At 46.1% G+C, this 16786-nt stretch overlaps 3 protein-coding genes across 3 annotated transcripts; 1 reads left to right on the plus strand and 2 right to left on the minus strand.

Annotated features, from left to right (window-relative positions):
• Positions 1-210: 210 nt before the first annotated feature.
• On the minus strand, positions 211-3668 carry LOC139343639 (perforin-1-like). The gene is made up of 5 exons (XM_070981388.1): positions 3612-3668; positions 1921-2488; positions 1634-1772; positions 1336-1547; positions 211-1193 (listed from the first exon to the last, which is right to left on the minus strand). The coding sequence occupies exons 2-5, from the start codon at positions 2448-2450 to the stop codon at positions 329-331; spliced, it is 1746 nt and encodes a 581-aa protein (XP_070837489.1). The 5' UTR covers positions 2451-2488; positions 3612-3668; the 3' UTR covers positions 211-328.
• Positions 3669-4786: 1118 nt separating this feature from the next.
• Positions 4787-7198, minus strand: LOC139343735 (perforin-1-like). The gene is given in 5 exon segments (XM_070981516.1): positions 4787-5780; positions 6072-6283; positions 6370-6508; positions 6599-7138; positions 7140-7198. Coding segments are annotated over 5 exon segments (1815 nt in total). The 3' UTR covers positions 4787-4915.
• Positions 7199-9700: 2502 nt separating this feature from the next.
• Positions 9701-15382, plus strand: paqr4a (progestin and adipoQ receptor family member IVa). The gene is made up of 3 exons (XM_070981343.1): positions 9701-10777; positions 13382-13600; positions 14401-15382. Exons 1-3 carry the CDS (start codon positions 10492-10494, stop codon positions 14832-14834), a joined length of 939 nt encoding a protein of 312 aa, XP_070837444.1. The 5' UTR covers positions 9701-10491; the 3' UTR covers positions 14835-15382.
• Positions 15383-16786: the final 1404 nt, after the last annotated feature.

Below are 16786 nucleotides of genomic sequence, written 5' to 3' on the forward strand. Positions count from 1 at the left end.
ATGTCATAAAGGTTTCTATAGATAGAAGATGCTTCAAAGCCAACGTGCAATACATAAAATCTGCAAACATTCTCGTTTTTCTTTTTGAATATGTAAATGCAGAAGTATGAAAAAAAAAGGATAAATATGTTTATAAGTGAAAGCTGCATTGTTTCAAACTGACATTTCACAGGTCAGTACTGGGGTTGTTCTCCATAACTGAGATGCAGCTGCTCTGTCAACACATTCTTCCCGAACACACATCCTTTATTGTTCAGGTGACATGCAATAATCAATACAGCTCATTAAAATGTTGCTACATAAGCCTCAATAAAAGCAAACATGGGCGTTATATCCCATCAGATTTCTGACTCTGGTTTCTCTGTGAGCTCGTTTCATCCACAAACACACCCATCTCTAACAGGATGGCCTTTGGAACGGGGTGGGCATGGCGGGACACATACAGCCTCTTCAGACTTTGACTCATGGGCGAGGGTTTGTAGTCCATGCATGAATCTCCGCTCAGACTCGGAGCACATTTCACCTCCCACTTGTAGAATAGTTTGCCGTGCTGCAGGTTACAGAGCTCTTCCTTCACTCCAGCAGACAGTTCTTGCTCACATTGTCCCAGCAGGTCATCGTCCCACTTGCTGTCCTCATCCCACACTTCAAATCTCACTTTGCTGCCCGCAGACAAATCCTGGGGGCCCAGGTCGACGACCATGGCCCAGTGTGGGTTGTTGTTGTTTGGAATGACAGGAGAGCGCCGGACCATCATCCCGTTGAAGGACACCTTCACGTATCCATCCGTGGCTGTGGTGTGGTCTCCCCACAGACCAGAGGCCCGCTGCACAGTTATGATGACGCGTGCCATGCCCTTGCGGCTCGGGCAGCAGTCTTGGTTTACAGCGGGGTCATTGTGGCATTGGCAGACGCAGTGATCCCTCGAGTCGCTCTTGATGCCGGCCCGACAGCTCTCGCTGCAGTTCTTCCACAGGCCTTTCTCCAGGATGTAATGGCTGATGGCCGAGCGTAGGTTTTTCCTGACGGGGTTGTTAGTAGGTAACAACTCATGGAGGGAGTCCAGGGAATACGAGACGATGTCTGGATTCAGAGGCAGTGTGTTCAGCCATTCCTTGTAGGCTGATGGATCTTTGTCAGCAGAGAAGAGAAGGTCTGGCTCTGTGGTATGACCCCCCTTTATCTCTGTGAACCTGAAGAGGAGAGGGTTGCTTAAAGAAATGAGCCAATTTGACTTTTCTGTTGCTAGAAATATTAACATTATTAGAGCGTGTTCACTCAAAGCCTGCAAATAAATAGAAAACGTCACCAAATATGTGAGAAAACGTTCATTACCTGTCGTTGAAGAGGCTGGAGAAGGATGACTTACTCTCCATCTTGTCAATGTCCTTCTGGCAGTGTTTTGATTGAGTTTTAACTGTGGCCTTGACGCTGGCGGACGCCTCAACTTCCAGACACATCTGCACCTCCTCCACGCTGAGGCCCTGCAGGCTGGCCTGGCACTGCCTGATGCTGGTCACAGACTGGACACTTCCTCCCAACTTCACCTGCAATGATTGAACACCTTGTATGATTTCAGTAATGCTTGAATTTGCTGAAAATGTTCATTTTTGGTCCAAGCTTCTGGGTTCACCTTGGTGATGTAATGGGTGCCAAAGTTGTCAATCAGCTTGTAAAATCGTTGCTTGTTTTCAGCGCTGTAGGTTTTGGGGAGCTGTTTCACTGCTTTGCGAAATTCTTTGTGCAACTTGGGGGTGATGGACACTCGATAGCTGTGAGACACCGACAATGAGCGACGGACTGATATGAATCAGCCCCACAACAGTACTGCATTACATTTCATTCATTTATTGGTTACATTTATTTTTGCACGTAGGTGAGTGTTTGGAGAAAAGTTTCACCCCCTCCTCGTCTTCTTACCTGTAGTACTCACAGGACATGCTGTGGCTCGTGAAGCTGAACTTGTCGTTCTTGGTTTTTTCCATGGAGTAATCAGCCAGTTTAGAATGGGTACCAGCCAGCATCACAGAGCCGCCTTTCTGACCCACGTTAACGTCTAGATTGACGTCCCAGTTGTTTTCAACAGTCGAGGTGCTGGAACTGACCAGAGACTCGCTGGATCGGTGCAGTTTACTGGCCACTCTCATGCTGCAGGACTGATTTGGCCTCCAGTCCACCACTGACAGGGGGAGCTTCTGCTTTTTGTTCTCCAGGTAGGGGTTGCTGCACAGGGTGCATGCCTTGTCCTTGCGTTTCCACTGATTCATGTCGATCACGAAGGCCCCCTTACGTTCCATTTTGATGATGTCGAAGCCTTCCCCGGCCAAATTGGTACCGGGAGCGAATTCTGCATCCAGGCACTGTTTGGGTGTCCCGTCTGTGCATGATTGATCCGTCCACTGAGGGAGGGACAGCATGAGAGCAGCATGGACGCAAATATTCAGCAGCATGTTGCTGTTTGGTGATGGCTGCAAACGGATGTTTTATCCTGAAAACGAAACATTTACGTTGAGTAAAGCGAAGCCGTTTATCAGTGCACCTTTAATTCTTGGTTGTAAAGACCCTCTTTAGTCAACTGTTATGTGTTTGCTTCCTTCAAACATGCAGTGATACACTTTTAACAAATAAAAGAGGCATCCTGGATCTGACTTGAGACTGATAGTAAATTTTGACCAGAACAATCTCTTGTGGTCTGTTTTAAGACCCCATTTTATGATCTCACTTGGGTTTACTTTTAGATAACAGGACAGTCCACACACGGTCTTCTTCTAATCTTTTATGAGGGAGGACACGCACTGAACATGTTTGTTAGACCTCAGAGATGCAAAGCTCTAGCTGTAAAATCTGAACAACCATCATTATTAGCATCATTTTCCACATTAGATCTACAGCCCCGCTTCCAAAGAAGTTGGGACACTCTGTGAAATGTACATAAAAACAGAATATAATCATTTGCAAACAAACTGCATTTGTCAAAAAAAGGACTAGCAAATGATCATATTCTGTTTTAGGCTTCACACAGCATCCCCACTTTTTGGGAATCAGGCTTTTAATGCAAAACTAAAACCTTTTGTGTCGTCTTGGATTCGGGAGAGTGTTTCTCTCTGTGAGTCAGTCAGTCAGTCCTCTCACTAGTAGTTTGTCATGAATCTCCTCACTGGCACAAAGAAGAGACCAATAAAACACAAACTGACTTTAAGAATCTTTTACTGCTTTTGTAGCTCTGCATGGATTCACACAAGTGTGTATCTCAGACTGATTCACCCTGACTCTGACTTAATGGACTCATCAAATACTCCTCCTTGTTCTACATCCTTAACAATCCAAAGGTGCTACAACATTTTCCACTGATGCCCTCCAGACTGTGGATTATTTTAACCATTTCTGCAGGTCTTTCCCATTAATTGTCATGTTTTAAATCCTGTCTAAAGACCAATGTTTCTATCATGAAAATGCAGCTCTCAGAAATGTGACAGGGCTAAAGTTTCCTGTAGAATTACTCACTGATACAGCAGCAAACAGTTTATAGTGGATCAAACTTCATAAAGCTGTATTAAACAGCCCACAGATGGTCAGCATATTCAAACATGAGCACATCACTGTGGACTCACCTTCGTCTTGCCTGTTCACGCTGCTTTTGTCAAACTGGCTGTGAGCTTGAATATCAGTGCTTTGCGTGTTAAAGGCAACTGAACAGGAGGTGATGAGGAGGTGAGGTGTCAGTGGTCGTGGAGGCAGGGGGGGGAAAAACAATTTGGTTTGACGGTTTCGTTGATGTTGAGCAGCTTCAGCCTCAGCGCTGAGGGGGAGGAGTTGGATGTCTGCAGATAAATTCAAATGAATAGTGACAACATGAAAGTCAGGCTGGCTTTCCAGTCAACAATGAACCAGAGACCACAAACCTATCATTTCTCTGAAGTGGGGTGGGCTGTGGTCTTGCTCAGTGAGACCAGGAGAGCAGTCGCACGAAGGATCTTTTTTATTTTAAGTTTATCACAAACACAAAGTCACCGACCACCTGAAACTGAGAAGCTAGGCTAACATTTTAGCAAGCAGCAAAGAAAATGAAACACACAAACAACCGACAGCCGTATGAATATGACATTTATTGAAGAATACTTGAATTTAAATCCCAGGTGGAGATTTTAACTGAGCTGAAATGAACAGAGAACAGGCCATTCAAACTGCAGAAAACAAGAAAACAATGAATAAAAAGTGATATGGATTTACACGTTAAAAATCTATGTAAAGCAGCATAAACGCTGCGTAAACAAACAGCGCAAGTGGAAGAGAAACTACCTCACTCTCGACATTTATAACATGATGGCAAAACACGTGTAACAGACTCGACGTGTCATCTAGACATGAAGCTCCAATGTTCTATTCTTCACTTTGAGTCAAACATCAAGCCAAAAATCAGCGAGGCAATAACGTGATTAAAATATATGAAACACACCAACACGTGTTTCAAAAGCCTGCACGCAAACAATAAAATGCTCATGAATTAAACACAGATGAAACAGCCGGTAGAGAATAAAGCTGTGAGTCAAAGCTGCACTGAGTCAAACGCCTTTCGACGAGCGCGTGGGCTTTCAGGTGATCGACTGAATGTGCTTCACGGTCCTGTTAAAGACCAGGCCAGGGTCTGCAGTTTAACGAGCACTGTGATGCAAATGTGGAGACAAAGAAACACACTTCTGCCAAATCTCATTTGACTTTCACTGCATGCAGACCTTAATGTAGAGCTGCAGTCACTTCCTTGACACGTCAGTTCTTCCCTAACTGATGTTTTGTGGTTATTAGATTTAATAAGGGACGGCAGTTGTGCTTAATGCTTGTTGCTTGATTTCACTTCGTCAGTGCAAAAATGATGCAAATACCTTGAATATAAGCAGCCGTAAAGCAAACATGGGCGTTATATCCCATCAGATTTCTGACTCTGGTTTCTCTGTGAGCTCGTTTCATCCACAAACACACCCATCTCTAACAGGATGGCCTTTGGAACGGGGTGGGCATGGCGGGACACATACAGCCTCTTCAGACTTTGACTCATGGGCGAGGGTTTGTAGTCCATGCATGAATCTCCGCTCAGACTCGGAGCACATTTCACCTCCCACTTGTAGAACAGCTGGCCGTGGTTCAGGTTGCAAAGATCTTCCTTCACTCCAGCAGACAGTTCTTGCTCACATTGTCCCAGCAGGTCGTCGTCCCACTTGCTGTCCTCATCCCACACTTCAAATTTCACTTTGCTGCCCGCAGACAAATCCTGGGGGCCCAGGTCGACGACCATGGCCCAGTGTGGGTTGTTGTTGTTTGGAATGACAGGAGAGCGCCGGACCATCATCCCGTTGAAGGACACCTTCACGTATCCATCCGTGGCTGTGAAGTAGTCGCCCCACAGATCAGAGGCCCGCTGCACAGTTATGATGACGCGTGCCATGCCCTTGCGGCTCGGGCAGCAGTCTTGGTTTACAGCGGGGTCATTGTGGCATTGGCAGACGCAGTGATCCCTCGAGTCGCTCTTGATGCCGGCCCGACAGCTCTCGCTGCAGTTCTTCCACAGGCCTTTCTCCAGGATGTAATGGCTGATGGCCGAGCGCAGGTTTTTCCTGACGGGGTTGTTAGTAGGTAACAACTCATGGAGGGAGTCCAGGGAATACGAGACAATGTCTGGATTCAGAGGCAGTGTGTTCAGCCATTCCTTGTAGGCTGATGGATCTTTGTCAGCAGAGAAGAGAAGGTCTGGCTCTGTGGTATGACCCCCCTTTATCTCTGTGAACCTGAAGAGGAGAGGGTTGCTTAGCGAGCTGAGCCAGACTAAGGGTCTAACTTTCAGTGAGGTTGTTTATTATAATTGAAATCAATATTGCCTCACATGATTTCGAAAGTCTTACACCATTGCTTTGCACGTATCACGGGTCTTGAATCTGGAGGGTTAATTTGAAATCTGACATATTTCAGTTCAGGTCTTTAAGTGGTCCAATGTTTGGCCTTTTCAGTGTTGAGAATAGTGAGTCAGGAGGGCAATTAAATAGAAAACATGACCAAATATGTGAGAAAACGTTCATTACCTGTCGTTGAAGAGGCTGGAGAAGGATGACTTACTCGCCATCTTGTCAATGTCCTTCTGGCAGTGTTTTGATTGAGTTTTAACTGTGGCCTTGACGCTGGCGGACGCCTCAACTTCCAGACACATCTGCACCTCCTCCACGCTGAGGCCCTGCAGGCTGGCCTGGCACTGCCTGATGCTGGTCACAGACTGGACACTTCCTCCCAACTTCACCTGCAATGATTGAACACCTTGTATGATTTCAGTAATGCTTGAATTTGCTGACAATTTTTGTTTTTGGTCCAAGCTTCTGGGTTCACCTTGGTGATGTAATGGGTGCCAAAGTTGTCAATCAGCTTGTAAAATCGTTGCTTGTTTTCAGCGCTGTAGGTTTTTGGGAGCAGATTCACTGCTTTGCGAAATTCTTTGTGCAACTTGGGGGTGATGGACACTCGATAGCTGTGAGACACCGACAATGAGAAACAGACCGGTAGGAAACAAGTGCATAACAGTATTGAATTTACCTTCACCCCCTCCTCGTCTTCTTACCTGTAGTACTCACAGGACATGCTGTTGCTTGTGAAGCTAAACTTGTCGTTCTTGGTTTTTTCCATGGAGTAATCAGCCAGTTTAGAATGGGTACCAGCCAGCATCAAAGAGCTGCCTTTATTTCCTATTTTCAGATCTAGGTTGACCTGCCAGTTGTTTTCAACAGTCGAGGTGCTGGAACTGACCAGAGACTCGCTGGATCGGTGCAGTTTACTGGCCACTCTCTTGCTGCAGGACTGATTTGGCCTCCAGTCCACCACTGACAGGGGGAGCTTCTGCTTTTTGTTCTCCAGGTAGGGGTTGCTGCACAGGGTGCATGCCTTGTCCTTGCGTTTCCACTGATTCATGTCGATCACGAAGGCTCCCTTACGTTCCATTTTGATGATGTCGAAGCCTTCCCCGGCCAAATTGGTACCGGGAGCGAATTCTGCATCCAGGCACTGTTTGGGTGTCCCGTCTGTGCATGATTGATCCGTCCACTGAGGGAGGGACAGCATGAGAGCAGCATGGACGCAAATATTCAGCAGCATGTTGCTGTTTGGTGATGGCTGCAAACGGATGTTTTATCCTGAAAATGAAACATTTGAGTTGGGCAAACATGAGCAAGTGAGGCCGTTTGTTCAAACACCACCACAACTTAATCAAAAGCAGTTAGTCCACAGTTCAGAATCAGTGTTCCTTTATTGATCCCCGAGGGGAAATTGTTATATATTATATTATATTATATTATATTATATTATATTATATTATATTATATTATATTATATTATATTATATTATATTAGAATTTCATTATATACTGAATATTGAGTGTGCAAAATTGAATTAGATAATTGTGATTAAGATTAACACCATCTTCAGTCACTTTGCAGCACATTCAAACTCGTCCACCTCCCCATCCGACTGCAATCCCGTTTGGTTTTTGAAAGCAGTATTTTACGCGGCTGCAAACCTTCTGTCTGAAGTGCTTTCAGGTGCATCTCTAGATCCTGGTACAAACCTGAAGATGAGCTGAAACACTCGTTTTGGATTTTACCTTTTTGGTCCTTGTCTTCTTATTGTGAATCACTTTGTAACACTGTGGGTGTATATAAAAGTTATTCGTGCAGTAGTTATTGTTATCATCATCATTGTTTTTATATATTCCGAAGTCCGTTGTTGTATTTTCAAATAACATTTGAGAATATTTCAAAAAGAAGCAAATCAGCTTAGGCTCACCTTTGTCTTGTGTGTTCATGCTGCGTCGTGAATCTGACTGTGGGAATCAATATCGGTTCTTCGTGTTTTTAAAGACTAGCAGGGCGAGATGTGATTGGGCCCTGCAATGACAGTGGTGTTCAAGACAACGCCTGGAAAAAAACAAGTGGTTTGACTGTTTGTTCTCAACTCTGACAGGTGGGATGATGTCACCCTCAAACAGAACTTTTCTGAAGACCGCTAACATAAGATGATTTCTTTTGTTTTATATGATAAGAATTAGCGTGAAACTAAAGTCATATCATACATTTTAAGTATTTTTAACTTGAAAAAAAATGTATTTAATACGGAAAAGTTAAGGTATTTGAAATGAACTGAGAGGAAAGGAGAAAAAAAAAAGAGAAATAAATGCATCAGTTCATTCACATTAAAAACATTTTATTAGCACAAAGGACCAGAAGACAAACTAACTGAAACATACTCAGAAAATACTGTTGTGCTCTTCACTTCTCACCACTTTCTGCAGAAGCAGGAGTCATTCATCACCACATCTGATGAACATGTGACTTGTGGCTCGTCCATACTGGGGGGGGGTGGGGGGTCTTGACAGTGCCACAGAGGCGTTGCTGCATGTCATAAAGTTCCAGGAAGCAGAGAGGGGGGAGAGGTGGAGGTGGTGTGCTTCATCCAGCTCCTCAACATACCTCTTCCATTGGAGGATTACAGGTATCACGTGCTGCCTTCATGTACCCCTTGGAAACTTCTTAATCCAAGTGCATCTATTGCTTTTGTGTGGTTATAATAACAAAACTGACCCCTATTTTCTTGAAATTAGACATCAATCGATATGAAGCATACGAGATATGAGATTAAGCACTGCACTCAAATTATCATGCGTCTGAATGATGACTCATTTATAGACCTGCAGCTTTCAGTGTTTTATTCCACAATGAATCACAGTCATAACAAGATCTCATAATATAATTTTGTTTTCTGATATAATCATAACTTAGGTTTAACATCTTGGCCTTGGCGTTCTCGAAAGGCTGACCTCAATTTTTATCTGCAATAATAGTGTTGTTACATAAAGGAAAGACATGTTGTTGCTGTGATGAACATATCTGTTTTTTTTAACTGGCAAATGGTAAACATGTTCTCTCTGTTTACCGTGTGAGCTCAGGTGGTAAATGCAATATTTCCGCCTGTATTGAAGGCAGCTGTAGCTCTGTGTGTTGGCATTCAGTCTGCTAAATGCAGCCAAGCAGCATGAAACCAGTCTCAGTCAAGTAGAATAAGACCAGAAGTTAAACGAGTTTGCCTTCAAAATAAAATTCGATCTCTTAATATGTCAGTTATTTTTTCTTTTTTCTTATGAGAAAGCTGGATTATCAGTCGGCTGCTGGTTTAGGGCCCCAGACTTGCCTAAAGTCCCAGTTTCAATGTGTGTCTGTTGATTTGGGTAATTTGGTTCATTCCAATACACCAGCAATTCAGATGGGTCCTGCGGTCCTGGGCCCTGTGTTGTAGAAGGTCCCCACATTTATGATTTTGAGTTCATTTTTTTCGCACTGTGGACATTCTTTATAGAAGTTGAATTTAATCAAATGACCACAAACAAAATCTGGCGCCGTGTGAAATTTATAATTCATATAACTCCAGCAACTAGGTCCACTACAGGGGCCTTCACAGCAACTTTTGACATATTTCTCATCCTAAAATATAGACTTGAACCTACAATGTTCCAGGGACAAACACATCTAAGCCAGAAGTGGCACCAAGTAAAGTCTTTATTTCAACGTGTGAATTTTGTAGCCGAACAATGTGGTATGCTCATGGAGGTATATTTTATTTTGAAAATAATAACCGGAAGTTTCCTTCTTGTTATTCCACGTAGCTTGTCATTTGTGTAGGGGCGATGCAGGGGACGCGAGGCCGCCAGGGAAGACTCCGCATTTCAAGGAATACAGCTAGACAGAAATAATGGTGGATTATATTAGGTTAAAAGAGATGTTGAAGAAACTGAAGATAAGCTTTACGGACCGGCCCGCGTGTGTCTGGAGTCAGCCGGCCTCTTCACCCCAAGTCACAGGACATCGGTAGCCGACTGCCCGGCTTGCTAGCCCGCGGTCCTTCCCAAAATCTCCGCTCCAGAATCACGGATCTCCTCTGTTTTTTAACAGCATTACGAAAGCTAGCCAGCATCAGACGGACATGTCGCCCGTTTCCTTTCATTAAAGTAAAGGTATGACCTGCTAGACCTCTATTACAAATCCGACCGCAAGGATCAAGCTAGCATCCTCCGGAGTTGGATGGACGCGCGGCTCGCACTCAGACACCCACAGCATCCCTGCGCGGGACGCGTTCAAGCCTGCGCTGCTGCACCGGAATGCTAACTACCGAGGAAGTGGCTCTAACATGACGGGCAGCCTTTCTCTGCCGCTCTACGCCTTGAGGTGCCGCACAGACAGTTTCTAGATGCCAAATGTAATGACCGTCCCGAGCTTGCACCATGTACGTGGCTGGCCGTGTCTGTCTCCAGCCTTGCGGATGACACTCACACCGGTACCGGCGGTTCAGAGCGAGCAGCGGCGGCGCGGATAACACCGTCGCCGGGTGAAGTTAGCGCTCAGAGACTTGACGTGAGCTTGTAGCGCCAAGCTAAGAGGCTAACAGCACAATATAGAAGCCCTAAACAAATGCCAACACAAATGGTATCCCATAAGGTTTTAGTCGCAATAATCTTACTGAACGTGTACATAGGTGTACAGTCTGTTTTCTACCTGTTCGGCGGGGTCCTTTTAACGGTCGTGTTTGCTATGGCATTTTTAAACGGACCCAGGCTGCTGGACTGGGCGAGCTCACCTCCACATCTTCAGTTTAACAAGTACGTTTTAACGGGATACCGGCCGATCTCCTCCGTGCAGGACTGCATCAGAAGCCTGTTTTACCTGCACAATGAACTTGGAAACATATACACTCACGGTGAGTACAATCAGCATTAGTCAGCAGGTGAGACTTCAGTATCCGGTGTGACTTTGAGTATGAACCTGCAGACACTACCTGCAGGGACAGACTCTGCACTGAAGCCTGCACAGCTTGCACACATGACTTAAACCCTTAATTTCTGACCACATGCATCTCAGCTGAATTCATCATATGAAAAAAACGAGTCTTAATGATGCAAAAGATGAATTTCATGTCTTCTATATAATCTAAGCCTGTTAAGACATTGAAGACATTGTTTTTTCAGGTATTAAAACACCTGTCAATCAGTTTGAAAGTGATAGCAGGTCTGATGACGGGCGTAACCCCAACACATCTGTCACTGGTGGTGGAAAGTCACTAATTATATATCCTCAGGTCATCTCCTGCACCAGGTGTTCATATTCAGTTTTCTGTGAAATGTGACCAAGAAAAGCAGCAAAACCTCATGTGAGGAGCTTCAACCACTCGGTGTTTGTGTGCATAACAAATACTTTCACTACGTACTGGAATAACATTTTAAATGCAGGAAAGAAGTGGATGTAGCCTCCAGGTGTGAAAAGTAAAGCCAATGAGGAAGTGCCTCAAACCTGCATTCCTTCACCGGCTGTTTATGAGAAAATGAACCGACTTCTGGCGTGATTTATTACCTCAGTAAACATTTTATTTACGAGTTCATGTTCTCAGTGGCTAGTTTAAAGTGTTCTTCAGTACAGCAAGATGCTCATTTAGTGAATTAAGTTTCCATGTAGAGTCAAATAGTTGAGAAGACTGTGTGTTTTAGGGCATTTCTACTATGTGTTTGACAAGTTGCCACTGCACAGTCACATCTACCCCTCGCTCCACCCTCTCGTCTGAGTATGGTGGCTGCAAAGAACCAAGACGGCGAGGGCCGAAATGCCAAACGTGAGACTTCAGAGCGGTAGTCCACAAACCGATGGGTGACATCTGAATAGTTCCTCCATCGCTGCTCACGCACTCGGTCACTTTAAAAGTTCCCACAGTGGTCCTTTAAAACCCGGCTGGCGATGGTGAGCACACACATCCTCTTTAAACCGTTTCAGCCATATTTTAACGTTCCTCCACTAACAGTTTGACGTAAAGACTTCAGCTGAGCCAGGAGAGACTTTTTCATCTGGTCCAAAATATTCCGGTTACACAACAATATGCCATTCTTTTAATAGGTTGGCACAAGGCAGAATTAATTGCAGTAATGTGTTAATCTGTGCAGCCAGAGGTGAGAGTGACGTGTCAGCTTGTTAGCGATCTGCATGTCGTCATTCGGTTTTCAGACTGATATAATTAGACGGCCTATAGGACGGCACACAGCAGCGTGCCGTGTTTGCTTTGCTTTGATTGAAGTACATCATCTGCACGCTCACCGACTTCAGAGAATCTGACAACTTCCTCATTGTGAAGGTCATTATTTCACGGCTCTCCAGCTGCCAGCAGTCACAGAGCAAACTGCAGCAGTGATCATCGGGGAAGTGGCCCTGGACGCCGCTGTTACCCTCCAGTGACGTCAGCTGAGCACGTGACCTCGAATGCACCCTTAATGTCACTGCCTATATAAGGAAGTGATGTTTAATCCAATGAGCTTTTGTCCAATTTTCCAATTTTAGAAGACGGGATTCGAGCTGTGCTTGTAACGCGAGTTAAACATGTGTTGTAACATTTCAGTGAGGTTTCATGAGCTGGTTTGTTTTGCATGTAAAGTCAAAACATCCTGCCCGCGGAGAAGACGAGGTACCCAACCCGGAGAGGGGCTGAGGGCGGCCGGTCGCTCCGGCCGGGCGGGGGAGGACCAAAGATAACACACTTAAAATAGATGTGTTACAGTAGATGGCGTGGCCTGTATCACCTGGCTGGGATGATCGCCTTGACATTGGGAAAGGCAGAGTGGGCAAAAAAAGGGGGGGGAGGGAGTGCATTACGCGTGCCATAGAGAGATAAATGATTGTAGTAAGAGGATCAAGTTTCAAGGTCTGGATTGTGCTCAGATAGCAGCGAACACCTCCTCCCTCCCCGATGGAGAAACTTAAATTGGAGCGATGTGGCCATTAGCAACACGGCCCGTCGCTGCATCAAAATAAGAGCTTAGCGGCAGCCCCGTCGTTCCCTCAAAGGGAAGCGCTGATACATTTCTGCCAATCATGAGGCTTTCCACTCTGCTCCACATTATTCTTGCTGGTGTCTGCACACACTCAGCATTGTGGGAAGTGTGCTGCGGCGTGCTGCGGCGACTCTTTCCTGTGCAGGTTGAGAAACGACGTCCACGAGCCTCCAAAGTCCTGAGCTAGACCATCCATCACAGTAAGCGCGACGCCTTCGTTTGGCTTTGGCGAAGTTTCCGGGCTGTTCGGCGCGGACGTTGCCTCGGCCTTTGATTTCTGTCAATCGCTGGACGCCCAGAAAGAAACTCCCAGCTCTAAATAATCCTTCAAAATGTGCTGCTTTACTCTCAAAACATACAGAAGACAGTGACAAAGGATTGCACAGAGGGTAAACTAGAGGTGAACGCTGGTGTTTCAGGTCAGTTTGCATGTCGAGCCTCGGCCTCTAACAGCCGCGCCGCCTCCGTCTCTCTGCACTTCCTCTCTACAGGCATCCCTCTGGTTTGCTTCCTGGTGCTGCTGCCTCTCAACATTCCCTGGTCTCAGATCAGCGTCACGTGGCTGGGCGTGGTGCACTTCCTGGCTTGCCTGTCGCCGCAGCTGGGCTCTGTGCTCTATCACCTCTTCATGAACCATGAGGGAGGGGAACCCGTCTACCACACCCTCCTCAAACTCGACGTGTGTGGAATCTGCATGATCAACACGCTGGGTAAGGCGCCGCGTGCAAAGATCAGCACATTTCCTCCCTGTTTGTCATTTTGCGGCCGTCTCTGTTTGCGTTGAGGGTGGAATCTTTCTTCATTGATTGTCAATGATTTACTGTGTAAGTGTTTTGCTTGGAGGTGTACCAGTATCTACAGAGTCAATTGATCCAATACAAGCAATGATCCAAGCTCCGAAATGATTATTGATCTCTACGTTGTGCCTGTATTGGCCTATTAAAAATGACAGGGGCCATAGTTCACTGCGCTGTACGCACTCACACTTTCTGATGATACAGCAGTAGTTAATATTGTGACATGAGTCTTGATCTCTTAGCTCAGATTTAAACTTCTCTTGAATCATATCAAGTCTAACTATCATTGGTTTGAAAATTTGGCAAAGAGGAAGCCTTCAAATCGTTGGCTTTGTCCGAAAAAACTGTCCAATATCCAAAGATGTTGAGTTTACTGTGATATGAATTAATGGAAAAAGCAAATTGTCACATTTGAGAGGCTGGAATCAGACGTTTGTTGTCATCTTTGCTTAAAAGAAGAACTAAAGGAATAATTGTTAAATGTTAAATATTGTAAGAAATGTATTTTTCAGAGTTTATTTTGTTTGGATATCGCTGAAAAGATTCCCCCAAAGTTTGCAGTTTTTTAAAGAGCTTTGACATGAATGGAGTGTTGCCGTCGACCTCAGAGAGCCGCGGTGTCACTCGGGTTTTTCGACGGCGTCGTGGCGTGCACCAGGCGTCGCCTCGCTCCATCCCTGAGCTGAATCTCCTTTGTGTGTTTCCCCCCTCAGGAGCGCTGCCCATCGTCTACAGCACGCTGCTGTGCTACCCGTTCATCCGCACCGTGGCCCTCTTAGTCTACATCCTCCTGTCCAGCCACGCCATCTACTGCGCCGTCACGGCTCGGAGCAGCGTTCGCCGGCTGCGCTCCTTCGCCTGGCAGGCGCTGTTCCGCTTCTCCTTCTTCCTGCTGCGCTGGGTGGGCGTGGGCGGCGGCAGCCCCACCTCGCTACGCCACTTCCTCATGATGGACGCGCTGGCCGTGCTGGGCGGGGTCATCAACATCACGCGCATCCCAGAGCGCTTCCGCCCGGGCCTCTTTGACTATTGGTGCAACAGCCACCAGATCATGCATGTACTGGTGGTGGGCTCCATCCTTTACCTGCACTGGGGCGTGCTGGACGACCTGCTGTGGATCAACAGCTACAACTGTCCCTCAGACTGACCCCCTGCAGCCCCCACCCCCCTCATGACGAACACTGGGAGGTTCAAGGACCTCTGGGGGGAGGGGGGGTGTCTGGAGAGGGAAGGGGAAGGAGTGGAAATGAGGGGGAACTGACGCCGCGAGGCGAGACGACGTGTTGCCCGTGCACGCGTCCACCTCACGCCCTCAAACTCAGAATGTCCATATCTTCGTCCATCTTGGTACTTTGTGTGAATGCTGGCAGAAGTATGTCAAGTGACACGCACAAGCATTTTGACTGTCTGCAAACATGGACGCACAGGTGTACACGGACACACACACACACACACACACACACACACACACGCGCGCGTGCAGCAAAATGGAAATACTTTAAACGGTAAATTTTACGAGTATTTAACAGTATAAAGTCTTAAGTGAAGGCTGAGAGGAAAGTTCAAAGCCTTCACTTGCTAATAGAAGTTTAACTTGAGCATTAGTCGTGTGGTTAGATAAGACGGTCTGTGGCTAAACGATATCACATGCTCAAGTCCTCTCAGATGTCACTGTTGCTACCTATGCAGCACATCCATATCCATCACGCACATCACACGGACGACACGCTCATATATTTTTATACTACACGTGCACACTGTGAGCGGCACAAAGCGCTCATGTCTTCACTGCGTCCAGCTGAGTTTTACTTGTTCTGTCCGTCTTTCCTTGTTTTGTGCCACGTTCTTCATGCGTCCGTCTGATTTGTCCTCTCGGTCACAAGGTGATGAGGAAGTGAAGATGGGTGAGGGGGTTCATTCCTGAGCGCTAGCATGTTGGCAGCGAGTTGCTGTAGGCGTCCTGGACCGCACGTTGGAATCAATCGCGCAGTGTTAACGGCTTTGTTTGCACCCGAGCTCAGTGCCAATGAAATTCAGGCGTTTTTAATCAGGTAAGAAAGTGCACACGTTTACAGTTTGCGTTGTTGCGTAAGTGTTTGCCAAACTTTGTGCTCGTGGACGTCCGTCGGCAGAGTCCGACGTGTTTATTCTTGTGTGTTTATGGCAACCAGGACGATTGTCACCGCTGTTCCCTGTGATGGAAAATGAGGTTTTCTAACTTTAAAGTTGTAAACTAAGTGTTGTCTTCAGTTTAAATTGTATATGTGCATGAACAGGCAGGTTTACACTGAAATGACTCAACATGTTTGCGTTGGATCTGGATGCTCATGTGGCTCAAGCTGCACTGACAGATAAGCTGACAATGTGCAATTTGAAGTTCCTGTTTAGATAAACTGCAGGTGGAACTGACCTGCATGTCGGCACAATGTGCACAAAGTACTGTAATGAAGTATACGTGTGTTTTATTTCTGCTGCTTTTATCCAGTGGTGTTTATGTGCTGTGCAGGTGGAGCTGTGTGTCTGTCAGCTGCCTGAACGGTTTACGCCGCCGCTGTGCAGGATCACCGGCTGACAGATCGAGTTAGAGGTCAGAGAAGATCTTCTGTTTTATTGAAACCGTGCAAATCCCGAGGATTAGCTCCTCATTTTCTCCCCACGCACTTTTTTCCCAGCGGTTTTTGACTCCTCAGTCACGGTCATATTGTAGAGAAAGATTGGCTTCCAGGCATCGCCATCGACGTAACGCTCACACTCATCAGCACCAAGAACGACGTGCAGCCCTCTTCTGAGGATGTTTGTACGTTTTCTCCAGCTTGAATGAAAACTGCTTTCATGTATTTGGATGTTGACTGCTCCTCTGACTCTACATCCTGACGCTCTTTTAAGGGTCAGCCATTATTGCCGCCGAACAGGGCACATTATTGCCACTTTATGCTTTCTTATTCGAACGCGCTGCTTTTGCTCTGCAGCTGGATTTGTGCTCTTTCACAGAGCTTGACTTGCACTTTTTTAAGCCGAGCAGAGGTTAGACAGTAGTGTTTTATTAAGCTGGCCTTGCCAAACAGGAATGAACCCCCGCGCCCTCCTGTCGTGTGAAGT

Source organism: Chaetodon trifascialis, chromosome 15 (genome assembly GCF_039877785.1).
Source record: "Chaetodon trifascialis isolate fChaTrf1 chromosome 15, fChaTrf1.hap1, whole genome shotgun sequence".
In the NCBI taxonomy this organism is placed as follows: domain Eukaryota; kingdom Metazoa; phylum Chordata; class Actinopteri; order Chaetodontiformes; family Chaetodontidae; genus Chaetodon; species Chaetodon trifascialis.